The 21,258-nt window shown below is 39.0% G+C and overlaps 1 protein-coding gene across 1 annotated transcript in view; it reads left to right on the top strand.

Annotated features, from left to right (window-relative positions):
- LOC107705566 (sodium channel protein type 2 subunit alpha-like) overlaps positions 1-20,818 on the top strand; it is a 39,347-nt gene extending 18,529 nt beyond the window's left edge. The window contains exons 12-27 of the mRNA XM_016508888.1: positions 67-405; positions 906-1,035; positions 1,814-2,052; positions 2,825-2,998; positions 3,329-3,685; positions 5,085-5,576; positions 9,352-9,484; positions 11,318-11,472; positions 11,573-11,746; positions 11,869-11,991; positions 13,416-13,697; positions 13,807-13,860; positions 14,714-14,851; positions 15,237-15,341; positions 17,153-17,423; positions 18,901-20,818. Of these exons, the coding sequence (XP_016364374.1) occupies positions 67-405; positions 906-1,035; positions 1,814-2,052; positions 2,825-2,998; positions 3,329-3,685; positions 5,085-5,576; positions 9,352-9,484; positions 11,318-11,472; positions 11,573-11,746; positions 11,869-11,991; positions 13,416-13,697; positions 13,807-13,860; positions 14,714-14,851; positions 15,237-15,341; positions 17,153-17,423; positions 18,901-20,096 (4,362 nt within the window). The 3' untranslated portion in view covers positions 20,097-20,818. The remainder of the gene's footprint in view (positions 1-66; positions 406-905; positions 1,036-1,813; positions 2,053-2,824; positions 2,999-3,328; positions 3,686-5,084; positions 5,577-9,351; positions 9,485-11,317; positions 11,473-11,572; positions 11,747-11,868; positions 11,992-13,415; positions 13,698-13,806; positions 13,861-14,713; positions 14,852-15,236; positions 15,342-17,152; positions 17,424-18,900) is intronic.
- Positions 20,819-21,258: the final 440 nt, after the last annotated feature.

The following is a 21,258-nucleotide window of genomic DNA, read 5'->3' as shown; positions in this document are numbered from 1 at the left end:
TTTAAAAAAGTACAATGTATGTACTTTACATTTTCTCTTAGTTTTTTGTTTTTGTGTCTTTTTCAGTCTCTTCTCAGCATTCGTGGATCTCTCTTCTCCCCAAGGAGGAACAGTCGCACCAGTCTGTTCAGTTTTCGCGGTAGAGCGCGAGATTTTGGCTCCGAGAATGATTTTGCGGACGATGAGCACAGCACGTTTGAGGATAGTGACAGTCGCCGCGGATCGCTCTTCGTACCTCATTGTATTGAGAGACGAAGTTCCACTGTCAGTCACTGCAGCCTTGCTCCCAGAATTATGCTCCCAGCCAACGGAAAAATGCACTGCACAGTCGATTGCAATGGAGTGGTCTCCCTGGTGGGCGGGACATCTGTGCCAACATCACCAATCGGACGTTTGTTACCTGAGGTAGAGCAACTGAAATGCCTGTATCTGTTATATATCTGTTAAATATTCTTTGGTTTATATGCTAGATACACTCACACTCACACACAAGCACACAGACACACAAATACACATACAGGAGTTTTTCAGAATGAACATGTAATGTTGGTTGTTAGTATAGAGCAGGGGTGGCGAACTCCGGTCCTGGAGAGCCGCGGCCCTGCAGAGTTCAGCTGCAACCCTAATTAAAACTCACCTGCCCTGTAGCTTCCTAGTAACCCTTCAGACCTGGATTAGCTTGTTCAGGTGTGTTTGATTAGGGTTGAAGCAAAACTCTGCAGGTCTGCGGCTCTCCAGGACTGACGTTCACCACCCCTGGTATAGAGTATATGTTTGTTTGTCCTGGTAATTTTGCATTTGGCACATGTAAATATTGTCATATTCTTTACTTGCATAATAAAAAAACTAACAAAAAAAAACAATAAAATGCTCAATTCTCATGATATGTTTTTCTTTCTTTCTAGGGCACAACCACTGAGTCTGAGGCACGTAAAAAACGTTCAGGATCACACCAGCCGTCTGATTATCTGGATGAGACGGTAGCCAGAAAAAGAGCTCTGAGTGTGGCCAGTATTCTGACAAATACTATGGAAGGTCTGAAACACACTGACCTCACACATGTAAACAAATGTGTTAAAATCACATATAACAGTTTATTTTATTTTTTTTGCAATTTGACATAATGGTTTCATTTTGTTCTCTGTGATTTCTAAAGAGAATAAATAAAATAAAATAATATTATTGATTTATTTATTTAGCTCCATTTGTATTTCATTTTTAAATAAATTTGGCTTTCTCTGGCAAAGTTTCTGTTATTTACTTATAAAAACAAATCATGATTTGTTCAATTGTGTATTCAACTCATTCACCTGTAGTTTTACCCTAGCAAATGTTTCTGTACAACTATAGAAACATATGTTCGGGTAAAACTACAGGTGAATTAGTTACATATATGTAAACAAGTTTGTTTTAGATGCTGTCAGTATGTTTATATTATACATTTCACTGTATATCTAGTCATACAAAAACGTACAAGTACAATTTACATACGATTAGCTATGAAAGCAAATAAGATCACCCTCACACACATATGCACACACACACCACTCTCACACTCATGTACTGACCTTTAAACACTGACTTTAAGTCATGTAGCTGCTGACACTGCTGACATGCCGGTGCAATTATTTTTGAATGCCTCACATGCACTCTCAACCTCATCATCTAATTTTCAGTCATCACATACACACACAATCTTCCAACAGACAATGCAGACATGTTAACTTTTTGCAATTCAACCATAATTTGAAAGCGATTCGAAAGCCATACTTTTTTAAACATTTAATAGATATTAAATGATTTCTGTTCACAGAACTTGAGGAATCGCGGCAGAAGTGCCCTCCATGTTGGTACAAGTTTGCCAACAGCTTCCTGATCTGGGACTGCTGTCCAGCCTGGCTGAGGGTGAAGGAGATTGTGAACATGGTGGTGATGGATCCGTTTGTAGACCTGGCCATAACCATTTGCATTGTTCTCAACACCCTCTTCATGGCTATGGAACACTACCCTATGACAGACGGGTTCAACCATGTGTTGTCAGTTGGGAACCTGGTGAGCTCTCAATGCCAGATTCTCATTATAATACAGTATTTTTTTTTATTGATTTTGTTGATTTAAAGGGTTAGTTCACCCAAAAATGAAAATTAGCCCATGAATTACTCACCCTCAAGGTATCCTAGGTGTATATGACTTTCTTCTTTCAGACGAATCCAGTCGGAGTTATATTAAAAATAGTCTTTGATCTTCCAAGCTGTTTAATGGCAGTCAGTGGGTGTTGCGGTTCATCAGTCCAAAAGAAGTGAAATAAAGCGCATCCATCCATAATAAAAAGTGCCTCACACGGCTCCGGGGGGTGAACAAAGGCCTCCTGTAGCGAATCGATGTAAGAAAAATAACCATATTTAAAACGTAATAATCAATTTAATCTAGCTTGCGCTCACTGTTGTACACGGAAGCAGCTCTGGGCGGATGACGTAAGACATCGGCGTTGCGCCGCTCAGAAGAGACGAAGGCGGAAGCGCTGCGGAGAGATCAAAACAAAACAACGGTCACGAATTTTTAATAAATGAACTTTTCCACGACATTCTAATTTATTGAGATGCACCTGTACAAAACTGTTAGTCAGTTGTATTATACTACTAAGTTTAAGCAAACTCCTATGATGCATTAAAATCTTTTTTTAAACATTGAGAATGCAGATTTGAAACATTTTAGTGCACTATGTAAATGTTCTTATTGTTGGTTTTGTGTTGAGATTTTTAGTTCCGTTGGTAGTCGTTAGGATTGTTTTGGTGCTAATCTGTTCCTTTTGGGCTCTGTGCAGGTATTCACAGGAATCTTCACAGCAGAGATGTGTCTAAAGGTAATTGCTCTAGACCCATATTACTACTTCCAAGAAGGCTGGAATATCTTTGATGGCATCATCGTGAGCCTGAGTCTTATGGAACTGGGCCTGGCCAATGTTGAGGGACTTTCTGTGTTGCGGTCTTTTAGATTGGTGAGCAAATCTCTCATCTCATACAGTGGTGTTCGAAGGTTTAAGACCACTAGTGAAAATGCTTGTTTTGCTTTATTTCTAGTTTAATACTGTTATTTTCATTATAAATTGTGTCATCAACATAATGTGAGTAAAATTCAAGACAGTAGCACTTGAGCTTTATGAAAGCTACATGCTTGTGCAAGTTTTGGACTCTACTGTATGGCTGATACCATTTCAGAAACCCAAATGTTGTCTTTTTTATACATTTAAGACTCCATGAATTCAGGGTAATGGCTTGATCACAAAACAGCTCTTTTCTAATATTCCCTGTCTCATTCTCTCTCTTAGTTAAGAGTCTTTAAGCTGGCAAAGTCTTGGCCCACGCTGAACATGCTGATAAAGATCATTGGTAACTCAGTTGGTGCTTTGGGAAATCTAACCCTCGTCCTGGCCATCATTGTCTTCATCTTCGCTGTGGTGGGAATGCAGTTGTTTGGAAGGAGCTACCGTGAGTGTGTCTGCAAGATCTCAGATGATTGTGAGTTGCCGCGGTGGCACATGGACGATTTCTTCCATTCCTTCCTGATTGTGTTCCGGGTGCTTTGCGGCGAATGGATCGAAACCATGTGGGACTGCATGGAAGTGGCGGGGCAGTCAATGTGTCTCATCGTCTTCATGATGGTCATGGTCATTGGGAATCTGGTGGTAAGATCAGTCATGCCACACGGAGACACCTGGAAGATAGGCTTTCCCTCTACCTTTCTTCTTCCTGTCTTCCTTTTTATTCCTCTCATGTACATTTACTTTTGCAATTTTATGCTTTCTGCATTGATAAATGGGATTTTGCCAAGTAGGACGTGCTACTGGATCAACATCTTTGTAGGTCCTGCAACAACATTCATATGAACAAATCATATTTTGAGTTCAAAATAAGGGTAAGGCTTAGGGCCTTGAGTTCAGCAACTTCCTGTCCATCTGATTTTAGGTATGCAATGGTTAAGGTTTGGGATTAGGACTATGTTTATTTTACAGGATGTTGATCCAGGAACACTTTCCTACTTTGCAACTTCAGACATTTCATGTACTTGTTTAGATAGTTTAGACACTTTAGATATTTCAGACACTTAAGGAATAAATTAACCATTGTCATTAGTGCACATGTGAATGCAATGTTCTACAATGACATCGGTAAGCAAAAATATTTGCTTTTGCATGATGCTGCATGCATGCTCCTCAGCATAAAGTCCAAGACCTCTGTTGGAGCATGACTTAGAGCCAGCAAAGCAATTTTAAATTGTTCAGTCTACTCAAAACAGAACTGATCATGATCCTGTTGTAAGAGTGAATCTCATTGACATTTCCTATTTTCCTCCAACAAAGAAAAAATTAGAAATTATAATTTGCGTAGAGTAAATTAGGTTTGTTTTAGAGCCATTAAGATTTTTTGCATTTTCATGACAATTAAGTGTATTTTCCTTCCATGTTTTCATTACCATAATGCATGGGTTAATTTAATTTTAATTTAATTAAATTTTGAGGTACACTACCATTGAAAAATTGGTGGTCAGTAAGATTTTTTAATGTTTTTAAAAGAAGTCTCTTTTGCTCACGAAGGCTACATTTCAGAAATACTGGAAAAACAGTAATACTTTAAAATATAATTACAATTTAATAACTGTTTTCTGTTTTAAAAAAATCAAAATGTAATTTTTTTAACCCTGTGATGCAGAGCTAAAATTTTAGCAGCCATCACTCCAGTCTTTAGTGTCACATGATCCTTCAGAAATCATTCTTATATGCAGATTTGGTGCTCAAGTAACATTTCTTATTATTATCAGTGTTGAAAATAGTTAAAGCATTTATTTGAAATATAATTTTTTTTGTAACAATGTAAAAGTTTTTACTGTTGCTGTTGATCAATTTAAGTAAAATGTAATCAATTTAACTTGTTAAATGAAAATATGTATATTTTTTAAAATCTTCCTAACCCAAAACTTTTGACCCAGACATGTTCTGATCATTGTGATCATTTCTGAGTCGAATCTGTTAATCTTATCTGTGTTTGATCTTGCTGATTCTCAAAGTGTGTGTTGTTGTGTGGCAGGTGTTGAACCTGTTCCTGGCCTTGCTGCTGAGCTCTTTCAGTGCCGATAATCTGGCCGCCACTGATGAGGACAGCGAAATGAACAACCTGCAGATCGCCGTGGGCAGAATACAGAAAGGTATCGCTTTGGTCAAGTCCGCTTTACGCCACTTTCTCCAAAGCCTCTGCCTGGCCGGCTCCAAACCTCGTGCTCTAGATGAAGAGAAACCCCTTGATGACCTCCACAGTGACGGCAAGGAGAATTGCTTGTCCAATCACGTTCCGGTGGCCGTCGACCTCACAAAAGACTATCTGAAGGAGGGCTGCGTCTCCCCTGGTAATGGAGTGGAAGGTCACGTAAAGTATGGAATTGAGGAAGGCGGCTACATGTCGTTCATACACAATCCCAGCCTCACTGTTACAGTACCGATTGCGGTGGGAGAGTCGGACTTTGAAAATCTGAACACGGAAGATTTCAGTAGTGACTCGTCTGACATCGAGGGCAGTAAAGAGGTAAGCCAGATTTCTATGGCTAAACAGAAATTTCACTTTTAAAATGCATGAAACACAGTTCTTTTAGCAGCCATCACTCCAGTCTTTAGTGTCACATGATCCTTCAGAAATCATTCTTATATGCAGATTTGGTGCTCAAGTAACATTTCTTATTATTATCAGTGTTGAAAATAGTTAAAGCATTTATTTGAAATATAATTTTTTTTGTAACAATGTAAAAGTTTTTACTGTTGCTGTTGATCAATTTAAGTAAAATGTAATCAATTTAACTTGTTAAATGAAAATATGTATATTTTTTAAAATCTTCCTAACCCAAAACTTTTGACCCAGACATGTTCTGATCATTGTGATCATTTCTGAGTCGAATCTGTTAATCTTATCTGTGTTTGATCTTGCTGATTCTCAAAGTGTGTGTTGTTGTGTGGCAGGTGTTGAACCTGTTCCTGGCCTTGCTGCTGAGCTCTTTCAGTGCCGATAATCTGGCCGCCACTGATGAGGACAGTGTGTGTGTTTTTACTGTTCCATGGGCTTCAGGTCAGTTTGCCCCTGTTCATCTGCAGCTAGTTAAGACAAACCTCTGGGCACTGTAGCAGGTAGACTTTCTGAGTTATATTCATTATATCAGTACAACACAGCCTCGCACACACATAACCTCTCACACACTCTAATGTGTATTATTTACGACCAACTGAGCAGGCATGGCATCATGCATCCCAGACTATGAATGAGGCTGTTGAGGAAATTGCTAAATTCAGCATCCTTGCCCAGGGTGAAATTGAGTATGCTTAACTATGTGTGTGTGTGTGTGTGTGTGTGTGTGTGTGTGTTTTTTATGTGTTTTTGTCTGGCTGTGTGTGAGTGTGTGTGTTTGTATTCCAGCACATTTCCATGCTTTTCCAGCAGTACTGTCACTGTGCTTAATCATTTCTCTCTCCCCTCTTCTAACTATTTCTATATCTAATTTAAGTGGTTCAGTGTTGAAGTTGCAGACGTTATTATCCATGTTATGTGAAGTGTGTATCTCCTCTCTGTGTGTGACCTGTTATTGCAGCGTTATGACAGACGAACCCCAGGTTTTCTCTGAGAGAGCCCTGTAAGAGACTCACCTTCCTCCTCACCCACACTAACCATGGAGACTGCCTTTGTCATCTAAATCAGACCAAACTCTCGTCTCTCTCTCATTTTATCTCTCTTTTTGGATCGGATTGCCCTTTTGTTTTTCGTTTCTCAATGCCTGTGCCCTTCCCTCCCTCTTAAACAACCCTATTTTGCACCAAAGAGAGACAGCTGTCAGCCTTTTTGTTTTGGTTTGTTGTTTTCTACATGACTTTGTGTTTCTGTTGTAGCACTGGGCTTCTTTGCAGTACCTTCAGTCATATGGAATGAGCAAGATCATCATTTTACATCAATAGCCCATCGAACATCTCTCTGTCACATTAGCTTGTATGTTTCATTTTTATTTATTTTTTGTGTACAAGCTATCAGTAAGCATTCAGAGCTAAATTACCTTGAAACAGGAAGCGGTTGAGTGTGCATGTGTGTGTGTGTGTGTGTGTGTGTACGTGTGTGAGGAGAGGTGAGCTTTGAAAAACAGAAAACTTTAATTATTGCAGTGTCAATGTAGTCAATGTAGAATTAGTCCATTTCTGAATGATACATACTGTATTAGAATGAAGAAAGCTAGCTGATTCAGCTACAAGCTTGGTATAAATAGGGTTTTATGATAAACAACTGCTTTTGAGTTGTGAATAATTCTTTTTGAATATTATATTAATATTTTTGCATATTAAAAGGCAGATTATCATATTGTTATTTAAAAATCTGCAAATATTCAGTCATACATTGCACTGTAAACTGCTGCAATAGTGGGAATCTGTCTTCATAGCAGTCGGCCATTAGAAGGCATTTCTCAATCTGCTGAGGTGTGTAATTGCTACAGTAATTGCATTTATGTCACTTGTTTGTGCATATACAAACAGGAGGTTCTGCTCTAGTTGGAACCAAGCCAACGGTTAATTTAGAAAGATATTTCATGATAACTCGACTTTACAACTTCTGTGCCTCGTGCCACTTTATATTTCTCTGCCAATGAGATAGATCTGTTCCTAATTGTGTTCAAAGACATGAACTGGAATTTAGGGAGTACCAGAGAGTAACGGGATTAGGAAACAAATCTGAACATTTCAACCTTTAGACTTTAATCCATCAATTAGACTTGCTTTAGATTCTACATCAAAAATATTTCAGATTAATGAGAGGCTTATTTAAAGCTTAGAGACTATAGTGAATCCATTCAGTCTGGTTCAGGGCAGCTTGTTCAGGTTTGCTCAGCCTCTTATATTCCTTCTGTGATTAAAATGTTAGAGGCATTCTGGAAGATTCTGAAATTGCACACAGCATGCTTACATCATTCCTCCGCGCCGCATTAGCTGGGTGCCACGGCAACCAGCGCTCCAGCTCAGTTTTAGACAGCATCCTCCTCTATGAATTTTTTAGCCTCTCTGTTTCTCTAACTGACCGTTTTATCAGTTCAGTGAAACCGTCAGAAGGGTCAATAACTTTAAGAAATACACTGTGGTCAGGAAAACTTCATTATTATGTCAAATAATGAGTTATTACCCAGTACTTTAGATCTACAATAACATCAGACAATATAATTAGAGTCCTAAATCAACAAATTTAGTTCTGGGAGAAGCTTTTATTTGCCATTGTTCTGCAAAATAGCTGTACAATAGTCTTTAACCACTGATGAACAAACGTCTAAAGGGTTAATATCATTAGAAAATGATGCCATCCAATAGAAAAGCTCTCTGAGCCATAAGTTCATATGTTTTCCTAAGAGCTTGCTATCTCCGTGTTAAGATCCAGTTAAAGTTGTTTTCCCCAATCAAAGCTAATGAAATGCTGTCTCAGACTTAGCATGTGGCTCTGGTGTTAGTTAACGCTAATGCGGCTCCCCTCCTCTTCAAACTGACTGGCGGACCGAAGCTTGACCACTGCTTAACGGAATGGACTTCCAGCCTGTGTTTTCATGTCAATCAAGGGATTGCACTCTATGGGGTGGGGTCATGTGATAATCTGAATCATGCCAATCCAAATGTATTGGGATTATCCAATAGAAAACATTTGTTTTTGGAAGGGGTGGGGAAAGGTAAGGGGTTGACATTTGCACTGGACATGAAAATACTCAAAGCACTCAACATCTGATGACAAGATCACAAGCTTGGATGAGAAAAAAAATGCACCTTGAGAAACAAAAAAACATGCATGAGGAAGGAATGCACATCAAACAAATGTATTGGGATTATCCAATAGAAACCATTTGTTTTTGGAAGGGGTGGGGAAAGGTAAGGGGTTGACATTTGCACTGGACATGAAAATACTCAAAGCACTCAACATCTGATGACAAGATCACAAGCTTGGATGAGAAAAAAAATGCACCTTGAGAAACAAAAAAACATGCATGAGGAAGGAATGAAGGCACATCAAATGTACCCACAGCTGACTGTGAGATTATACGGTGAAGCCAGAGACGCTTGTCTTCACGCCTGGCTGCTAATTAGAAAATCAATTAAATTAATCAAATCAATCTAAATCCACAGGCTTGTAGGTACTTTTGAATGATCTGAAACTGCATGAGACTGAGAATAACTGCAAAAGCAAAATGGACGAGATGGTGTGCTTCAGTCAAGCCTAATCTTGTGCGTGTATGTGTGTGTGTGTGTGTGTTTGCTTTCTTGTTTCTGGTTGTGTGGCTGCATGGATGCCTATGTAGAAGCTGCCTGTTGATGCGGTTCTCAGTTCTTCAGAAGGGAGCACAGTGGATATCCGACCCCCTGGAGAGGGGGTGGAGTCTGTGGAGCTGGAGCCAGAAGAGTCCCTGGACCCAGAGGCCTGCTTCACAGAAGGTGTGTGTGTGTGTGTGTGTGTACCTTGTATTCCCTATGTTATAGGGACCAAAATGTCCCCACAAGGATAATAATAGTAGGACATTTGTGGCCCCCATGAGGAAAACAGCTTATACATCATTCAGAATTAAATTTTTTGAAAATCTAAAAATGCAAAAAGTTCTATCTATGGAGTGTACCCATAAAACATGGAAACCAGTGTGTGTGTGTGTGTGTGTTTGTGTGTGTGTGTGTGTGTGTGTGTGTGTGTGCATTTGTTTACAAATAGGAAATCAAAATGAATCTTAGTTACCTTATTAACACGCTTTCCTGGTTTTATTCACCAGTGTATGTTATTTCAAACATGAGAGCTTGCTCTGCCTTTGAGATTATTTTCCTCCAGCTGACAATGGGCTGTGCCAGATACTAGTTAATGTTAACTTACAACCAGTATTGGTTAATGTTAATCATTAGCCTAAAAGCTATTTAGGCTTTATTGTAGGATATTGTTGTAGGTAATACAGCCTTTCTAAATTATTGCCCATAGCTAATGCACTAATTTCATGCCAATTAATGTTAATTAGAGAAAACAGCAATTATAGCAGTAGATTTGAGCATTACTGTTGTCATATGTCATGATGGTCTCGTGGGTGAATTGAGGTCAAGAGGGCACTAATGCTTCACAATAAACTGTAAACTTCTTGACTCCATTGTGGTTATGAAATAGCCGTTTATTAGGATCAATTTCTAATTAGTCCCAGCTTAATTTTTTCTCTTTGAATATCCTTTTCACCCTCAAATACGATGTTACAGAAGCTAAATGAGTTGTGAATACTGCTTTGAACTTTAAGGGGAGCACAGCTTGGGAAACCAGATTTATTTGATGTTCTTCTAAAAAAGATTTTAATGTACTGCAGTATGTAAGGACTAATTTACTCACCCAAGCTCCCTCTCTAGTCAATTTATTGTAACTATGTGCAAAACTGGCTCATATAGAAATAGTCATAAATATGAATACATTAACATACACTACTGTTCAAAAATTTGGGGTCAGTGAGATTTTTTTGAAAGAAGTTGATACTTTTATCCACCAAAGATGCATTAAATTGATCAAAAGTGACAGTAAAGATGGTTAAATTGTAACAAAAAAATATCTGTTTCAAATAAATGCTGTTCTTTTGAACTTTCTATATATCAAAGAATCCAGAAAAAAATACGTTTTTTTCACAAAAATATTATGCAGCATGATTGTTCATGATTAATAATAAGAAATATTTTCTGAGCACCGAATCAGCAAATTAGGATGATTTCTGACGGATCATGTGACACTCATGAGACTGGAGTAATGATGCTGAAAATTCATTTAAAAAAATATTAAAATATAAAACATTACTTACCATATATTAAATAGGGAAAAATTAAAAAAAAGAAAATTCTATATTAAAAATAGAAAACAATATTTTAAATTGTTTGGTGAGCATTTTGGTGAGCATAAGAAGCATTAAAAAAATTACTGACCTCAAACTTTTTAACAATAGCATATCACCACCAACTTCACATATCACTTTTTTAGTATACAACAATTTCAAGGTCTTAAAGAGTACATACAGAACAGTAACAAAACAGCCTGTTTAAGGGTTAGAGAGAAGGTTGAAGATATGGATCTGAATGAAAGCATAAAAAATAGCTACAAAAATGTACAGTTTGGCCCCTTTATGTCATATATAGTTCCCAAGCAAGACTTCTAGTATTGACTTTGTGGGACGTTTTAGGAGAGTTGACTTTTTTTCACTGAGCTCAATTGTTCTGCTGTCAACTCATGTTAAGTGACTTTTCTCTGTGTCTTTTGCTCAGGCTGTGTGATGAGGTTTCAGTGCTGTCAGGTCGATGTGGAGACGGGAAGAGGGAAGAGTTGGTGGATTCTCAGGAAAACCTGCTTCATTATTGTAGAGCACAACTGGTTTGAGTCCTTTATCATCTTTATGATATTACTCAGCAGTGGAGCACTGGTGAGCACCCACACATAAACACAATATTCTCACCCACTCAATCATTTTTTATTTGACAAACATTCAACAAGTAAATTTGTTGATGTGTATGTGTGTTCAGGCTTTTGAGGACATTTACATCGAGCAACGTAAAACAATAAAGACAGTGTTGGAATATGCAGATAAAGTCTTCACATACATCTTTATATTGGAGATGCTTCTGAAGTGGGTTGCGTATGGCTTCGTCAAATACTTCACCAACGCCTGGTGTTGGCTTGACTTCCTGATTGTTGATGTATGTATAGACCTTATATACTGCTTTGCAACTGTACAGTGTGTGTGTAAGTGGATAGTGTGTATTCTCTGGGTTTGAACACAAGTTCCCTTCATGATTGGCTGCATGTGTTTGTTTTACAGGTGTCATTGGTGAGTCTGGTAGCAAATGCTCTTGGTTACTCTGAACTAACTGCCATTAAGTCCCTGAGAACACTGCGTGCTCTTAGACCTTTGAGAGCATTGTCACGCTTTGAGGGAATGAGGGTAAGAAACACGCAAACACACATCATGTGGTGTGATTTAACCAAGCAGGACATGTTCCTGGATGCCTAACCTTATTTCTATTCCAAACCGTTACAGAGCAACGATTGGCTGGTAAGATTAGTGATGTAACAGTTCACATTACAGTTATGCTTCAGTGGTTACAATTCCGTGTAATTCGTACAAAATGAAAAATTTGCTAAAGATTTACTTACTTTCAGGCCATCCAAGATGCACATGAGTTTGCTTCTTCATTGGAACAGATTTGGAGAAATTTAGCATCCTAAGATCCATCCATCTAGGATCCTCTGCAGTGAATGGGTGCCGTCATGTTAATTGATGGACTGGAGTCATGTGGATCATTGTGATATTTTTATCAGCTGTTTGGACTCTCATTCTGACGGCACCCATTCACTGCAGAGGATCCATTGGTGAGCAAGTGATGTAATGCTACATTTCTCCATATCTGTTCAGATGAAAAACAAACTCATCTACATCTTGGATGGCTAAAGGTAAGTAGATTTTCAGCTAATTAAAATTTTGGGTGAACTATTTCTCTAACATCAGACCTAACCTTAAAATCTGATCAGTTCATCCCAGTGCTGACTAATGAAGTTGATCCTGGAACATGTCCTACTTGAGAAAAACAGCATACTCTCACACTGTTTAATTTTTTGAGCTGTAGTCCTCTTGCTTGCTGTTGGTGATTATTAATGAGAACATCCTAATCACATGAATAAATGAATATTGAATGTAGACTGTAGTATTTTTAGACCTTTCTCTTTAGTGTGCATGGCTCTCTGCATGTGCTGTGGTGAGAGCTCTCTGATCTATTCTTATGATTCTGTGGTGGTTTTGTGGTGTTTGTGACTTGACCTCACATTTCTTTCTCTGTTATGTGTCTCTTTTCATTTGCAGTAAACAAATGTTGTGACGTCATCGTGTCTCCACAAGGTTTTTTTCTGTTTTCATTTTTTTCCCCCCACATTTTGGTAGCTCAAAGATATGTGTGATACGCCCCTGTTTATATGTTAAAGTCCTATGTTCTATGAACAAAATTGCAGTTGGTTAATAATTAGAGATATTTAGCTATTAATTATAGAGCAAATAAAGCAGATAACACATTAGCCATTCTTCAAATAGACCTACTCCGTTTTTTAGCTAATCAGTCTTATTGTAGGATAAAATTGACTTGGCTTTGCTATTCTTAAAACCCTGTTAACTTTCTAAAAGCCATCTTGTCATTTCCCAGAATTGTATTATCTTAAATCTATGGAAAGGATTTAGTTTTTACCAGCAAGTAAGCCATCCACTATAGAAGCTCAGGAAGTTCATTGCAGTTTCGCAGCTCTTGTATCCATAACAAGAGTGTGAAGTGAATATATATGGAGGTATTTGTGTGTGACGATGTATTTCTTTTCTTCTAGGTTGTAGTGAATGCCCTGCTGGGAGCCATACCTTCCATCATGAATGTGCTGCTTGTGTGTTTGATCTTCTGGTTGATCTTCAGCATCATGGGGGTGAACCTTTTCGCAGGGAAATACTACCATTGTGTTAATATCACCAGCAATGAGATGTTTCTCATCAGTGTGGTCAATAACAAGTCAGATTGCTTTGCTCTGATTGCAAACAATGACACAGCGCGCTGGAAAAACGTGAAGATTAATTTCGATAATGTGGGAGCCGGATACCTGGCGCTACTGCAAGTGGTGAGTATGCTGAACGCATAGCCCGACCGTGATTTATTTTTTGTTTCGTATGAGGTTTTCTATTTGTAGCATATTCACAATATGTATTGATTTTGTTCTTTTCCACAAGGCCACATTTAAAGGATGGATGGACATCATGTACGCAGCTGTGGATTCTCGTGATGTAAGTGTTTCTCTTTAATGCAGTAAACAGATCTTTTTTTAACCATTCAGAGTGCAATGTTCCATTCAAACCATCTTTGACCCTTTTCCATAATTCCATGTTACTGTCCGCTTAATGTGCTATTTATTTTTTATTTATGACTACACAAATTAAAAATTGCATTTGAGGTAAAGCACCATGAACTACTAGAATATTTACTTTTATTTGAGGAGATCCAGAAATGTTAAAATATTTAAACTAAGGAATACTTTTATTTAGGCATTATTAATGTAATGTTGTGGTTTACTCCAACTGAAGATACACCATACAAAGGGTATATTTGTTCATTGGGCATTTCAATGTTTATTCAGCTTTACTGCCACTATTTACAAAACTGTTTAAAAAAAGAATACGTTCACATTTTAATTGTTTAATAAATATATTAATTATCTAATTATATTAACCAATACTGTGCATAATTAAATGAATTAATGAACATTATATTTTAAATAATTTACTAATAATTATAATTATAGATACACAATAAGGCAAATTATTGTATTCTTGTTTTGAAGTAAACAATTTAATAATTAATAAAAAAATAACAGTTGTGATTTAATGATTGTATTTAAATGTAATATACATAATTGAATAATAACTGTGATTTAAATTAATCAAATGTCTAAAGAATATTTTTGCATTGAAAATCTCACATATCCTCTGGTACTGTTGCGTATATGGACAGTGCAATACATGGACAATCGTGAACAGTTTTTTTTATACTGGAGCAGGAGTGTGCTTATGAAAATTAAGTTGTGATGCACATTAGTAATGCAAATGTGTAATAACACAAAACATTTTCTTGTATTCGCAGTTGGAGGAACAGCCTGACTATGAATCAAACCTTTACATGTACCTGTACTTCGTCATCTTCATTATCTTCGGCTCCTTCTTTACCCTTAACCTCTTCATTGGTGTCATCATTGATAACTTCAATCAGCAGAAGAAAAAGATAAGTATTTAAACTGAGGAAGGTGAATTTAAACACCTTAATAAAATGTAAGACATAATTCACAACTAATAAGGAATAATGTACATATTACAATGTGCAAACTCAAATCAACCACTGTGTGTTTGTTCAGTGTACTTTCAATGTAATGTGCTATGTACACAGTCTGTGGCTTTGTTTAGTGAGCACACAATGGTAACGTATTGAACTGGTTTTGTTTATGAAGCACACACAGTGGTAGATAAATAGGACCTGGTTTGGGCTGAACTGCCTCTTTGACATTTCCTGAAGTTCAGAGTTGAAAAACAGAGGCCTGCTTGCATTATGTTTGTGTTGTGACATATAATGAAACAGTGGTTGTAACCAGCCTTCTGCATTTGCTCTTTACCTAGGAGGTCAGGATATCTTCATGACAGAAGAACAGAAGAAATATTACAACGCCATGAAGAAACTGGGATCTAAGAAGCCTCAGAAGCCAATTCCCAGGCCTGCGGTATGACACACAGCTCACTCCCCCTAACCACTAAGAACTTTAATTATATTTAAAGGGGACATAACACACACAGTTTCGGCCAATCTCATGTTAATCTTGAGTACCTATAGAGTAGTATTGCATCCTTCATTTTGCTGAAGAATCTTTAGTTTTATCAGATTTATAAAAGAAAGATACAGCTTTACGCTTCTCTCCGGAAAAAAAACGAGCTTCTGGAGGCGTGCCGTGGATGAGCTAAAGAGTCGCGAGCACTTACCAACAAAACACAGAAATTTGATGCAGTTTTACTTACCACCTGCGGTTCTGACCCATGACAGGGATCTTTTATAGCTGGGACCACCCCATCTTTCAGTATCAAATGATCTGTAAATCCAACGTTGAACTGTGCCTTGTTTATAAAACATTCGTCACCGAAATGATGGGAACAAACAAACACACTTGCGAAACTCCGTTGCTGTCCCTGAAAAACAAACTGCATCCATTGTTCCCGTAACGCTGGGTTCTTTGGGAAGCTAATCAAGGTTATCTTTTCCTCACATCCAAAAACACACTTCTTTGGAGACATTCTTCTCGAGCAAGTCCTGTGCAGCGCTCCCGACGACTTCTGTAACTCAAATGAAGCACGTTGATGGGCTGCTCTTGCTCTCACTCTGGTTGCTGTGTGCACGCGCTCTTCTGGGAGAAGTGCCCATACAAGGAATTCCGCCCTTCGTGACGTCATGAAGGGCCATGCTCGAAAAAAACTTTCTGAAACTTATGTGAACCTGGAAGGAGTGTATTAGGCAAAGAAATACAGAAAACTCTGTCATACCTCCAACTTGTTTTTTGAAACTTTGGCCATGTTTAGCATTCTTGTTTTGAAGTAAACAAATGAATAATTAATAATTGTGATTTAATAATTGAATTTAAATGAAATGTAAATAATTTAATAATAACTGTGATTTAAATTAATCAAATGGCTAAAAAAGTATTTTTACAATACATAGACAATTGTGAGCAGTTTGTTTATGTTTAAGCAGGAGTGTGCTTATGACGAGTAAGTTGTGATGCACATTAGTAATGCAAATGTGTAATAACACACAACATTTTCTTGTACCCGTGCAGTTGGAGCAACAGCCTGACTATGAATCAAACCTTTACATGTACCTGTACTTCGTCATCTTCATTATCTTCGGCTCCTTCTTTACTCTTAACCTCTTCATTGGTGTCATCATTGATAACTTCAATCAACAGAAGAAAAAGATAAGTATTTAAACTGAGGAAGGTGAATTTAGTGATAATAAGGAATATATTGCATATTACAGTGTGCAGTCTCAATCAACCACTGTGTGTTTGTTCAGTTTACTTTCAGAGATGTAATGTGATATGCACACAGTCTGTGGCTTTGTTTAGTGAGCACACAATCGTAACTTATTGAACTGGTTTTGTTTGTAAAGCGCACACAGTGGTAATGTATTGAGAGATAAATAGGACCTGGTTTGGACTGAACTGTCCCTTTGACATTTCCTGAAGTTCAGAGGTGAAAAACAGAGGCCTGGTTGCATTATGTTTGTGTTGTGACATATAATGAAACCGTGGTTGTAACCAGCCTTCTGCATTTGCTCTTTACCTAGGAGGTCAGGATATCTTCATGACAGAAGAACAGAAGAAATATTACAATGCCATGAAGAAACTGGGATCTAAGAAGCCTCAGAAGCCAATTCCCAGGCCTACGGTATGACACACAGCTTGCTCCCCTAACCGCTAAGAACTTCCATTCTATTTAATACAACATTTTTCAATAATGCCAATTTCTCTGTACTTCACTCTAGAACAAGTTTCAAGGCCTCATCTTTGACGTAATCACCAAACAAGCCTTCGACATTGTGATTATGATCCTGATCTGCTTGAACATGGTGACCATGATGGTGGAAACCGACGATCAGACAAAGGAGATGGACGATATTCTGTACTGGATAAACCTGGTTTTCATCATCCTCTTCACTGGAGAATGTGTTCTCAAGATGATCTCCCTACGACACTACTACTTCACCATTGGCTGGAATGTGTTTGACTTCGTAGTGGTGATTCTGTCAATTGTTGGTAAGAAATTCTTGGAAGTTCTACAGACTATTACTATTATAACACTATGATAACATTTTGAAGATTTAGGCCAGAAACATACTTTATAAACACTCCGTACATGTTGTTCCTTCTTAACAGAAAAGGTGCAGTCATATTTACTGTTGTTCTGTGAATTTTCACTGACAAAATCCAGTCATTTCTGTTGGAATCTGTGCGATCTGGAATTTCACTTGAGAGTGAAAGATTTCCCCTTACAGATTTCGCAATGGATTAAAATTGGTAACAATGATTACCAACGCTGTGCTGACCAACAGAAAGCTGCATGGTTTGAAAGTGACTTCTGTGTGAGCTGTGCTTCATACATTGCTACAGTGACAATAGACAATGGACCTTTTTTGCACACAAAATTTCGCCAATGTGACCACACCTTAAAGGATTAGTTCACATCCAGAATAAAAATTTCCTGATACTGTAATTTACTCACCCCCCATGCCATTCAAGATTTCCATGTCTTTCTTTCTTCAGTCGAAAAGAAATTAAGGTTTTTGAGGAAAACATTCCAGGATTTTTCTCCATATAGTGGACTTCAATGGGACCCAACGGGTTGAAGGTCCAAATTGCAGTTTCAATGTAGCCGAGGAATAAGGGTCTTATCTAGCGAAACAATCAGACATTTTCTAAAAAAAAATACAAATGTATATACTTTTTAACCACAAATGCTTGTCTTGCACTAGCTCTGCGATGCATGTCTGCGACTTCACACATTTACGTAATCACGTTGGAAAGGTCACGTGCGGTTAGCTCTTCGTCTGTGTACTCCGGTTCAGAAAGGTAGGGTAGGGTGAAAAACTCCATCTCATTTTCTCATCCAACTTCAAAACGTTGTTTTACCTTTTTTTGTAAAGGGCGTTTGACTTTCTTTGCACATTCGCTTTGTAAACACTGGGTCGGTACTTCCACCTACGCGTGACCTTTCCAATGTGACTATGTAATGCGTGAAGTTGAGCTAGTGCAAGACGAGTATTTGTGGTAAAAAAGTATATACGATTTATTCTTTCTAGAAAGTGACCAATCGTTACACTAGATAAGACCCTTATTCGTCGGCTGGGATCGTGTAGAGCCCTTTGAAGCTGCATTGAAACTGCAATTTGGACCTTCAACCCGTTGGCCACCACTGAAGTCCACTATATGGAGAAAATCCTGGAATGGTTTCCTCAAAAACCTTAATTTTTTTTCGACTGAAGAAAGAAAGACATGAACATCTTGGATGACATTGGGGTGAGTAAATTATCAGGGAATTTTTATTCTGGAAGTGAACTAATCCTTTAATTGATCTGAAAGACAAAAGTGGCCAAAGAAGACAGTTTAGGCTAATGTAATGCTGGGAATGCTATACTATATTTGAGTATAGCATTCACCTTTAAGCTTAAATATTGTGGAAAATTCAGGGATTACTGGGATCACTTATTGGACTTGTGTTTTGTTTTTTTGTCAGGCATGTTCCTCTCTGAGATGATCGAGAAATATTTTGTATCGCCAACCTTATTCCGAGTCATCCGACTTGCCAGAATCGGTCGCATTCTTCGTCTCATCAAAGGAGCCAAAGGCATTCGTACACTCCTGTTTGCTTTGATGATGTCACTTCCTGCCTTGTTCAATATTGGCCTCCTCCTGTTCCTGGTCATGTTTATATATGCCATTTTTGCAATGTCCAACTTTGCCTATGTGAAGCATGAGGCGGGGATTGATGATTTGTTTAACTTTGAGACATTCGGGAACTCGATGCTTTGCTTGTTCCAGATTACCACTTCTGCAGGATGGGACGGCCTCCTGGCACCCATCCTGAACAAGCAAGATCCGGATTGCGACAGTCAACTGGAGCACCCGGGCAGCATGTACCGTGGCGACTGCGGAAACCCCTCGGTCGGCATCTTCTTCTTTGTGAGCTACATCATCATCTGCTTCCTGATTGTGGTGAACATGTACATCGCTGTGATCTTGGAGAACTTCAGCGTAGCCACAGAGGAGAGCGCTGAACCGCTGAGCGAGGACGACTTTGAAATGTTCTACGAAGTCTGGGAGCGATTCGACCCCAACGCCACGCAGTTCGTGGAGTACAACAAGCTTTCTGACTTTGCGGACGCTCTGGATCCTCCGTTACGCATCCCCAAGCCAAACAAGATCCAGCTCATAGCCATGGACCTGCCCATGGTCAGTGGCGACCGCATCCACTGCCTGGACATCCTGTTCGCCTTTACCCTGAGGGTACTGGGAGAAGAGGGTGAGATGGATGCCCTGAGGGGACAGATGGAAGATCGTTTCATGGCCTCCAATCCCTCTAAAGTCTCGTACGAGCCCATCACGACAACCCTCCGCAGGAAACAGGAGGAGATGTCATCTGTGATCATCCAGAGGGCCTTCCGACGGTACCGTTTAAGGCAAATGGTAAAGAAGGCCTCTGAAGCCTACCGACAACAGCTACAGGATGGGGGTGTGCGTATCCTGGAGAAAGAGGTGCTTGTCATTGGAAAGTTTCAAGAGAACTCTGCATCGGACAAAACGGATATGACTCCCTCCTCTGCCTCTCCGCCGTCTTATAACAGCGTGGCCAAGTCAGAGAAAGACAAATATGAAAAAGAAAGGAGAGAGAAGGAGGACAAAGCAAAAGATGCAAGAGACAGAAAAAAATGAACGAGGGACTGAAACAGAGACTGTTCTTTTCAACTGAGACACTGTTTACAGAGCAGAGCGCGAGCACTGGGGTGCAATTCACCTCAAGCGGTTTTGGAACTAATGCCAAACTGAGTGTGTGTGAGGCGGAGTGTGTGTATGTGCGTGTGTCTAGACTATTGTGTGCGTGCGCACCGAGCTAGCCTTAGGGTGCATTTATGGTGTTGATGGAAAGCGTTGATTCGAGGACAGTGCCAGTGTCGACACGACGAACACACACACACACACACACGCTTGAGTATGATTGTTGAATCCCTAAGGACGCTGGTGTGAAACAAAATGGCAAGTATAGAGTGGTGTGTGAGTTTGTCTTTTAGTTTTGAGTGTTGTTACTCAATCCCGAGGACTGAAAGAAACTGTTATAGTCATCAGTAGCTAGTGCTAACACTACCGCTGGTGTCTTTCTTATTGAATGGCGTATTATATACCTGCACATTTTTGTTAACTCATTTTTTTAATCATGTTGAACTTTTCTACTCATGGGTTTGATTGTCTGAACTACATTTAAGGGCACGTCTGTGGAAGGGGCTGGGGAATGTCGATCATATCCGGTAGTTAATTATCTGAACGGGACCTCATTTACTTTAGCGTTAGCAAATACCGAACAAACCACACACATATATATATATATTTCCAAGTGCTACAAAATCAATCGCTCAGTAAGCTGAGAGCAGAATGCTACTGTACTAGTGCACACACACAGCAGTGAACACACACACACCGTGAACACACCCGGAGCAGTGAGCAGCCATTTATGCTGCGGCGCCCAGGGAGCAGTTGGGGGTTCGGTGCCTTGCTCAAGGGCACCTCAGTCGTGGTATTGAAGGTGGGAGAGAGCACTGTACATTCACTCCCCCCACCTACAATTCCTGCCGGACTTGAGACTCGAACTCGCAACCTTTGGGTTACGAGGCCGACTCTCTAACCATTAGGCCACGACTTCCCCAATCAGGACTTTCACACATAGAATGTTTTTTTTATTATTTATGGATCAAGATGTAGACCATGTCTGCACTGCCTTACTGAACACAATCACGGAAATGGATTAATTGAACACAATCTTCCACTGTTGATAGCAGAATGAGCCAAACTCAGTTAGTGAATTTGTCAAAATGTTTCTGAC

Source organism: Sinocyclocheilus rhinocerous, unplaced genomic scaffold (genome assembly GCF_001515625.1).
Source record: "Sinocyclocheilus rhinocerous isolate Xijiao unplaced genomic scaffold, SAMN03320098_v1.1 scaffold504, whole genome shotgun sequence".
Taxonomy (NCBI): Eukaryota; Metazoa; Chordata; class Actinopteri; order Cypriniformes; family Cyprinidae; genus Sinocyclocheilus; species Sinocyclocheilus rhinocerous.
This window is presented reverse-complemented; position numbering and strand designations above follow the sequence as displayed.